Genomic DNA, 11,254 nt, shown 5'->3' on the forward strand with positions numbered 1-11,254 from the left:
GGCTCTGGCTACTGATACATGGATAAAACCCAGAGATCTGAAATTCTGAGTGAAAATCCTTCGTGAGTCAGCCAATAGGAGATGGCGTGGGACGGAGCTTACCGGTCACATGATTCACGGTTACGGAAGGAAAGAAAAGCCAAGAGAAAGAGGGAGAGAGACAGAGATTAATCATCACTTTCTGACCAATCAGAATCCAGAGGACATCAGAATGATTAGTGTGTAACGGTTCTTCAGCCAGAGATCACGTCTCCTTCAGACTTTAATGAAATAAATAAAAGCTTGAGGTTTGTAGAAGTCGAGTGTTTAATTCTACTCCAGTGTCTGAACCCAAAACAGACAGAACCCAGAACTGATCTAACCTGAGCCATAAAAACACACTGACATCTCAGAGAAGTGGGCATGTTTAATGAGAATCAGACACTTCACTGATGTTATTCCCTCAATGTACAGACTAGAGATGTAGAGTGTTCTGTGACTGTCACACACACACGGTCCAGACTTCAGTGATGTTTCACACTCGTGTCTCAGTGGAGTTCAGAAGATCAGGGGAGGAACACCGCTTCCAAACAGCAGTCTCCAGGAGGATGGGGTTCTCCACGGAACACAGCCCTGGACCTGAGACAGGAAACACAGTCCATCATAATCATCATCAACATCATCATCATCATCATACAGTGAATAAACCCGAAACATCACACAAGAACATAAAACATCCTGATTAATCATCATCATCAGTATACAGTAACATTAATCCCATTGACCAAACACACATACACACTGAGTCACTGACCGGTTTGTCCAGCAGGTGGAGCCAGTCGTTCAGGTGATTGACGAGAGTGAAGGCGTCAGGGACGTTGTCTCCCTCAGAGCAGAAGAGAAGCAGAACCACCATGGAAATGTTCTCACTGCAGCTGAACACCACACACACACACACACACACACACACACACACACCAGTCCCCTCAGCCTTTATCAATATTCAGCTTTTACAACACACTGGATCACTAAACAGAGAGGGAGAGAGACAGTGTGTGTGTGTGGTCAGTATGTGCGGTGGTCAGTATGTGCGGTGGTCAGTATGCGTGCGGTGGTCAGTATGCGTGCGGTGGTCAGTATGTGTGGTGATCAGTGTGTGTGCGGTGGTCAGTATGTGTGGTGATCAGTATGCGTGTGGTGATCAATATGTGTGGTGATCAGTATGCGTGTGGTGGTCAGTATGCGTGCAGTGGTCAGTATGTGTGCGGTGGTCAGTATGCATGGTGATCAGTACCAGTCGTTGTAGAGAGCTTTAGTGATGCCTCCTCCTGGGATGTAGAGACGCTGTGTGTCTGAATCAGTGACTCCAGGGAAAGCGCTCACTCTCTCCATCTCCCTCCATCCCAGCCTCTGCAGCATCCCCTCTGTCCCCTCTGTCCCTTCTGTCCTCAGACCTGGGGTGAGCAGGTATCTTAGAGGAGAGCTGCATCACCATGGCAACAAGTAAATACACAACATTAAAGCCAGAACATTCGCACCATTTATGTGTAATATGAAGAGACTTCCTGTCTGTCTATATGGAAGCAGCTGAGATGATGGATTAGATAGCTGGTTTGAACCTGAGGAGCTGCTGGTCATCTCGCTGGTGAGCGTGACAGCTGGACAGCAGCACCGTCCTGGAGAACCCACTCGCCTTAATCCAGGACACCAGCAACTTACGGAAAGACTTCATCTTCATCTGGAACAGGAAGGTGTAAATAAATCACCATCATCATCTTAATAAACATCAACATCATTACGATCTTCTTCACCATCATCCTTATCATCACCTTAATCTACATCATCACCACCATGTTCTTCACCATCATCTTCATCACCCTCATCATCATCAATATGTTCTTCTTCATCTTCATCGACACCATGCTCATCTTCACCATCTTCATTACCATCATCTTCACCATGATCATCATCATCTTCTTCATGTTCATTATCTTCATCATCATCACCACTATGTACGTCATCATAATCATCACTCTCATTATCTTCATTATCATCACCATGGTCTTCATAATCATTATCATCACCATGTTCTTCATCATCTTCATCACCACCATGCTCATCTTCATTATCTTTATCATCATCATCATCATCATCATCATGCAAAAATAAATAAATAAATAAATAAATAAATTAGCTAGTTAGTTATTTACCCATCATACTATTTGTTATCCAAACCCGTAGAAGTGCTAAGTGTCTGTGTGTTGCCACAGTAACGATTCAAATCCGACAGAAAGTGGACGAGTTCCTGTTCTCTCTTCTATTAGAGCAGCAATAAACATTCCTTCCAATCTAGTTATGTGGTGCACGCCCCCTGTGAAGGAGCAGTTGCTATGAAAACAATAAGGTGTGAGTGAGAAGATCAGACTGACCGGTAAAATGGGCGTCCGGATCTGTAGCACGGCCAGCTGCAGGTCAGTGCGGCAGTAAACTAGAGGAGAGAAAGCGTCAGTGTTCAGCATCACACAGGAAAAGACGATAGGGTGACACTGTGTGACATGAGGCTGTGTGATTTGAGACTGTGAGGCTGTGTGATTTGAGACTGTGAGGCTGTGTGATTTGAGACTGTGAGGCTGTGTGATGCAAGTCTGTGAGGCAGTGTGACGTGAGGCTGTGTGAGATAAGGCTGTAAGGCAGTGTGACATGAGGCTGTAAGGCTGTGTGATGTGACGCTGTGATGTGAGGCTGTGTGACGTGAATCTGTGAGGCTGTGTGACGTGAGGCTGTGTGATGTGAGGCTGTGTGACGTGAGGCTATGAGGCTGTGTGACGTGAAGCTGTGAGGCTGTGTGACGTGAAGCTGAGAGGCTGTGTGACGTGAAGCTGAGAGGCTGTGTGACGTGAAGCTGAGAGGCTGTGTGACGTGAAGCTGAGAGGCTGTGTGACGTGAAGCTGAGAGGCTGTGTGACGTGAGGCTGTGAGGCTGTGTGACGTGAAGCTGTGTGACATGAGGCTGTGTGACATGAGGCTGTGTGATTTGTGGCTGTGTGACGTGAGGCTGTGTGACGTGAGACTGTATGACGCGAGGCTGTGTGACGTGAGGCTGTGCAACGTGAGGCTGTTAGGCTGTGTGATTTGTGGCTGTGTGACGTGAGGATTGTGTGACGTGAGGCTGTTAGGCTGTGTGATTTGTGGCTGTGTGACGTGAGGCTGTGTGACGTGAGGCTGTGCAACGTGAGGCTGTTAGGCTGTGTGATTTGTGGCTGTGTGACGTGAGGATTGTGTGACGTGAAGCTGTGAGGCTGTGTGACGTGAGGCTTGTGTGACGTGAAGCTGTGAGGCTGTGTGACGTGAGGCTTGTGTGACGTGAGGCTGTGTGACGTGAGGCTGTGAGGCTGTGTGACGTGAGGCTTGTGTGACGTGAAGCTGTGAGGCTGTGAAGCTGTGTGACATGAGGCTGTGTGACGTGAGGCTTGTGTGACGTGAGGCTGTGAGGCTGTGTGACGTGAGGCTGTGTGACGCGAGGCTGTGTGACGTGAGAATGTATGACGCAAGGCTGTGTGACACGAGGCTATGAGGATGTGAGAATGTTAGTGAGTGATTTGATCAGACCTTCAGCGTTAGTGCTGAGCAGAGCCGCGTCCTGGTCTCCTCTGCTGTAGGGATTATTCCCCGCCATGGGGATCAGACAGTCTGTGTGGAAGTGTCCAGCTCTCACCATGTCCAGTGTGGAGATGATCAGATCTACAGCCAGCTGTCCCACGTTCCCCACTGACACCGCAGGCTGAAAAACAATTTAAACACCACCATTACACCACCATTACAACCACACACCACCACCACAACATCACCGTTACACCAACACAACACCACCATTACAACCACACAACATCACCACAACATCACCGTTACACCACCACCGTTACAACCACACAACACCACCGTTACACTAACACAACACCACACTACACCACCATTACACCACCACAACACCACCATTACACCACCACCATTACAACCACACAACACCACCATTACACTAACACACCACACCACCACAACACCACCATTACAACCACACAACATCACCATTACAACCACCACCACACCACCGTTACACCACCACCACACCACCGTTACACCACCACTAATGTTACACGCCGATGTTACACACCACTAATGTTACACACTACTAATGTTACACACCACTAATGTTACACACTACTAATGTTACACACCACTAAGGTTACACACCGATGTTACACACCACTAATGTTACACACCGATGTTACACACCACTAAGGTTACACACCGATGTTACACACCACTAAGGTTACACACTAATGTTACACACCAATGTTACACACTGATGTTACACACCACTAATGTTACACACCACTAAGGTTACACACCACTAAGGTTACACACCACTAAGGTTACACACTGATGTTACACACCACTAATGTTACACACCGATGTTACACACTGATGTTACACACCGATGTTACACACCACTAATGTTACACGCCGATGTTACACACCACTAATGTTACACGCCGATGTTACACACCACTAATGTTACACGCCGATGTTACACACCACTAATGTTACACGCCGATGTTACACGCCACTAATGTTACACGCCGATGTTACACGCCACTAATGTTACACGCCGATGTTACACGCCACTAATGTTACACGCCGATGTTACACACCACTAATGTTAGACACCACTAATGTTACACACTGATGTTACACACCACTAAGGTTACACACCAATAATGTTACACGCCGATGTTACACACTAATGTTAGACACCACTAATGTTACACACTGATGTTACATACCACTAAGGTTACACACCAATGTTACACACCACTAATGTTACACACTGATGTTACACACTGATGTTACACACTGATGTTACACACCACTAATGTTACACACCACTAATGTTACACGCCGATGTTACACACTACTAATGCTACACACCACTAATGCTACACACCACTAATGCTACACACCACTAATGCTACACACTGATGTTACACACCACTAATGTTACACGCCGATGTTACACACCACTAAGGTTACACACCAATGTTACACACTGATGTTACACACCACTAATGTTACACACCACTAATGCTACACACCACTAATGCTACACACCACTAATGCTACACACCGATGTTACACACTAATGCTACACAACACTAATGCTACACAACACTAATGCTACACACCGATGTTACACACTAATGCTACACAACACTAATGCTACACAACACTAATGCTACACACTGATGCTACACACTGATGCTACACACCACTAATGCTACACACCACTAATGCTACACACTGATGTTACACACTGATGCTACACACTGATGCTACACACCACTAATGCTACACACCACTAATGCTACACACCACTAATGCTACACACTGATGTTACACACCACTGTTACACACCACTAATGCTACACACCACTAATGCTACACACTAATGTTACACACTAATGTTACACACTAATGTTACACACCACTAATGTTACACACTGATGTTACACACCACTAATGCTACACACCACTAATGCTACACACCACTAATGCTACACACCGATGTTACACACCACTAATGCTACACACTGATGTTACACACCACTGATGTTACACACCACTGATGTTACACACCACTAATGCTACACACCACTAATGCTACACACTACTGATGTTACACACCACTGTTACACACCACTAATGTTACACGCCGATGTTACACACTAATGTTAGACACCACTAATGTTAGACACCACTAATGTTAGACACCACTAATGTTAGACACTGATGTTACACAACACTGATGTTACACACCACTAATGCTACACACCACTAATGCTACACACCACTAATGCTACACACTGATGTTACACACCACTAATGCTACACACCACTAATGTTACACACCACTAATGCTACACACCGATGTTACACACTAATGCTACACAACACTAATGCTACACAACACTAATGCTACACAACACTAATGCTACACACTGATGTTACACACCACTAATGCTACACACCACTAATGCTACACACCACTAATGCTACACACCGATGTTACACAACACTAATGTTACACAACACTAATGCTACACACCACTAATGCTACACACCACTAATGCTACACACCACTAATGCTACACACTGATATTACACACTACTAATGTTACACACCGATGTTACACACCACTAATGTTACACGCCGATGTTACACACCACTAATGTTACACACCACTAATGTTACACGCCGATGTTACACACCACTAAGGTTACACACCAATGTTACACACCACTAATGTTACACACTGATGTTACACACTGATGTTACACACCACTAATGTTACACACCACTAATGTTACACACTGATGTTACACAACACTGATGTTACACACCACTAATGCTACACACTGATGTTACACTCCACTAATGTTACACACCACTAATGCTACACACCACTAATGCTACACACTGATGTTACACACCACTAATGCTACACACCACTAATGCTACACACCACTAATGCTACACACTGATGTTAGACACCACTGATGCTACACACCACTAATGTTACACACCACTAATGCTACACACCACTAATGCTACACACCACTAATGCTACACACTGATGTTACACACCACTAATGTTACACACTGATGTTACATACTACTGATGTTACACACCACTAATGCTACACACCACTGATGTTACACACCACTAATGCTACACACCACTAATGCTACACACTGATGTTACACACCACTAATGTTACACACCACTAATGTTACACACCACTGATGCTACACACCACTAATGCTACACACCACTAATGCTACACACCACTGATGTTACACACCACTAATGCTACACACCACTAATGCTACACACCACTAATGCTACACACTGATGTTACACAACACTAATGTTACACACCACTGATGTTACACACCACTGATGTTACACACCACTGATGCTACACACCACTAATGCTACACACCACTAATGCTACACACTGATATTACACACTACTAATGTTACACACCGATGTTACACACCGATGTTACACACTAATGCTACACACTAATGCTACACCACTGATGTTACACACCACTGATGTTACACACCACTGATGTTACACGCCGATGTTACACACTAATGTTAGACACCACTAATGTTAGACACCACTAATGTTAGACACCACTAATGTTAGACACCACTAATGTTAGACACTGATGTTACACAACACTGATGTTACACACCACTAATGCTACACACCACTAATGCTACACACCACTAATGCTACACACCACTAATGCTACACACCACTAATGCTACACACTGATGTTACACACCACTAATGCTACACACCACTAATGTTACACACCACTAATGCTACACACCGATGTTACACACTAATGCTACACAACACTAATGCTACACAACACTAATGCTACACAACACTAATGCTACACACTGATGTTACACACCACTAATGCTACACACCACTAATGCTACACACCACTAATGCTACACACCGATGTTACACAACACTAATGTTACACAACACTAATGCTACACACCACTAATGCTACACACCACTAATGCTACACACCACTAATGCTACACACTGATATTACACACTACTAATGTTACACACCGATGTTACACACCACTAATGTTACACGCCGATGTTACACACCACTAATGTTACACACCACTAATGTTACACGCCGATGTTACACACCACTAAGGTTACACACCAATGTTACACACCACTAATGTTACACACTGATGTTACACACTGATGTTACACACCACTAATGTTACACACCACTAATGTTACACACTGATGTTACACAACACTGATGTTACACACCACTAATGCTACACACTGATGTTACACTCCACTAATGTTACACACCACTAATGCTACACACCACTAATGCTACACACTGATGTTACACACCACTAATGCTACACACCACTAATGCTACACACCACTAATGCTACACACTGATGTTAGACACCACTGATGCTACACACCACTAATGTTACACACCACTAATGCTACACACCACTAATGCTACACACCACTAATGCTACACACTGATGTTACACACCACTAATGTTACACACTGATGTTACATACTACTGATGTTACACACCACTAATGCTACACACCACTGATGTTACACACCACTAATGCTACACACCACTAATGCTACACACTGATGTTACACACCACTAATGTTACACACCACTAATGTTACACACCACTGATGCTACACACCACTAATGCTACACACCACTGATGTTACACACCACTAATGCTACACACCACTAATGCTACACACCACTAATGCTACACACCACTAATGCTACACACTGATGTTACACAACACTAATGTTACACACCACTGATGTTACACACCACTGATGCTACACACCACTAATGCTACACACCACTAATGCTACACACCACTAATGCTACACACTGATATTACACACTACTAATGTTACACACCGATGTTACACACCGATGTTACACACTAATGCTACACACTAATGCTACACACTAATGCTACACCACTGATGTTACACACCACTGATGTTACACACTGATATTACACACTACTAATGTTACACACCGATGTTACACACTACTGATGTTACACACTGATGTTACACACTGATGTTACACACTGATGTTACACACCACTAATGCTACACACCACTAATGCTACACACCACTAATGTTACACACCACTAATGTTACACACCACTAATGTTACACACTGATGTTACACACCACTAATGTTACACACTGATGTTACACACCACTAATGCTACACACCACTAATGCTACACACTGATGTTACACACCACTAATGTTACACACCACTAATGTTACACACCACTAATGTTACACACCACTAATGCTACACACTGATGTTACACACTACTAATGTTACACACTACTAATGTTACACACTACTAATGTTACACACTACTAATGTTACACACTACTAATATGTTACACACTGATGTTACACACTGATGTTACACACCACTAATGCTACACACCACTAATGCTACACACCACTAATGCTACACACTGATGTTACACACCACTGATGTTACACACTAACGTTAGACACCACTAATGTTACACACCACTAATGCTACACACCACTAATGTTACACAACACTAATGTTACACACTGATGTTACACACCACTAATGTTACACACCACTAATGCTACACACCACTAATGCTACACACCGATGTTACACACTGATGTTACACACCACTAATGTTACACACTGATGTTACACACCACTAATGCTACACACTGATGTTACACACCACTAATGTTACACACCACTAATGTTACACACCACTAATGCTACACACTGATGTTACACACTACTAATGTTACACACTACTAATGTTACACACTACTAATGTTACACACTACTAATATGTTACACACTGATGTTACACACTGATGTTACACACCACTAATGCTACACACCACTAATGCTACACACCACTAATGCTACACACCACTAATGCTACACACTGATGTTACACACCACTGATGTTACACACTAACGTTAGACACCACTAATGTTACACACCACTAATGCTACACACCACTAATGTTACACACCACTAATGTTACACACCACTAATGCTACACACTGATGTTACACACCACTAATGTTACACACCACTAATGCTACACACCACTAATGCTACACACCGATGTTACACACTGATGTTACACACCACTAATGTTACACACTGATGTTACACACCACTAATGCTACACACTGATGTTACACACCACTAATGTTACACACCACTAATGTTACACACCACTAATGTTACACACCGATGTTACACACTAATGTTACACACCACTAATGTTACACACTGATGTTACACACCACTAATGTTACACACCACTAATGTTACACACTGATGTTACACACCACTAATGTTACACACCACTAATGTTACACAACACTAATGTTACACACTAATGTTACACACCACTAATGTTACACACTGATGTTACACACCACTAATGCTACACACCACTAATGCTACACACCACTAATGTTACACACCACTAATGTTACACACTGATGTTACACACCACTAATGTTACACACTGATGTTACACACCACTAATGTTACACACTGATGTTACACACCACTAATGTTACACACTGATGTTACACAACACTAATGTTACACACTGATGTTACACAACACTAATGTTACACACTAATGTTACACACCACTAATGTTACACACTGATGTTACACAACACTAATGGTACACACTGATGTTACACAACACTAATGGTACACACTGATGTTACACAACACTAATGGTACACACTGATGTTACACAACACTAATGGTACACACTGATGTTACACATCATTAAGTTACACGGAACTGCACCGTCACGTGACTTTATATCAGTTGAAACTCACCGTGATTAATGTAAAGCCATTAAACACCGGAGCGCGCTCTCCCACTGGCACAAACATGACTCCTGATCTCTTTATTTTTTGTGAGATAATAAACCCGGCTAAAAGCAGGATCTCTTCTAACCCGCGTGTTTTACTTTCACAACTAAACCCGGAATCACTGATTTCCACATAAATTACCGGTGCAGGTCGCCCTTCTGTCTGCCTGATCAAAACATTAATCCGCAAAACAAAACATACACGTATATTAAATATAAAATTACGATTATAAACAGTAATGCCTATACAATGGTATAGATGTCGATTTTAATGAATGATGATACATTTTTAAGTAGAAAGAGTTTCTTTACAGATTGAATTTAATTTCAGACAGGCAGCTGGCTGTGAGTTAGAGCCCGAGAAAGATGTGACAAAATAAAAGTCCCCGCTTCACAACACCACAGTTACTGAGACTCTTAAAAAAACAACAAACCGTTTTAAAATAAACAATAAATTTATCCAGCTCTCCAAATGAAGAAAGAATCTCATTTACACCTTTCTTTTCTTTTCTTTTCTTTTCTTTTTTTCAGAGTAGGTTAGTAGGTTAGATGAAATGTTAGCTCAGAAATATTAGCTAGCTGCAGTGCAGACTTCTTTTTGCTTTTTGTTTGTTTATTTGTTTGTTTTCTTTGTTTGTTTGGGGTAGTGTTTATTAACTTGTTTG

General features: G+C 42.9%; 1 protein-coding gene across 1 annotated transcript; it reads right to left on the bottom strand.

Annotated features, from left to right (window-relative positions):
- Nucleotides 1–388: 388 nt before the first annotated feature.
- On the bottom strand, nt 389–10,742 carry psmg2 (proteasome (prosome, macropain) assembly chaperone 2). The gene is made up of 7 exons (XM_058377220.1): nt 10,555–10,742; nt 3,588–3,759; nt 2,409–2,467; nt 1,599–1,717; nt 1,274–1,462; nt 794–914; nt 389–618 (listed from the first exon to the last, which is right to left on the bottom strand). Exons 1-7 carry the CDS (start codon nt 10,609–10,611, stop codon nt 538–540), a joined length of 798 nt encoding a protein of 265 aa, XP_058233203.1. The 5' UTR covers nt 10,612–10,742; the 3' UTR covers nt 389–537.
- Between the last annotated feature and the right edge of the window lie 512 nt (nt 10,743–11,254).

This window comes from Hemibagrus wyckioides, linkage group LG24 (genome assembly GCF_019097595.1).
Source record: "Hemibagrus wyckioides isolate EC202008001 linkage group LG24, SWU_Hwy_1.0, whole genome shotgun sequence".
NCBI classification, from domain to species: domain Eukaryota; kingdom Metazoa; phylum Chordata; class Actinopteri; order Siluriformes; family Bagridae; genus Hemibagrus; species Hemibagrus wyckioides.

Coding starts and splice junctions, on each gene's coding strand:
- psmg2 (XM_058377220.1), bottom strand. CDS start 10,611: ATGTTTGTGCCAGTGGGAGAGCGCGCTCCGGTGTTTAATGGCTTTACA. Junction 2,468..3,587: donor GCTCAGCACTAACGCTGAAG/GTCTGATCAAAT, acceptor TCTCTCCTCTAG/TTTACTGCCGCACTGACCTG. Junction 915..1,273: donor AAAGCTCTCTACAACGACTG/GTACTGATCACC, acceptor TGTGGTGTTCAG/CTGCAGTGAGAACATTTCCA.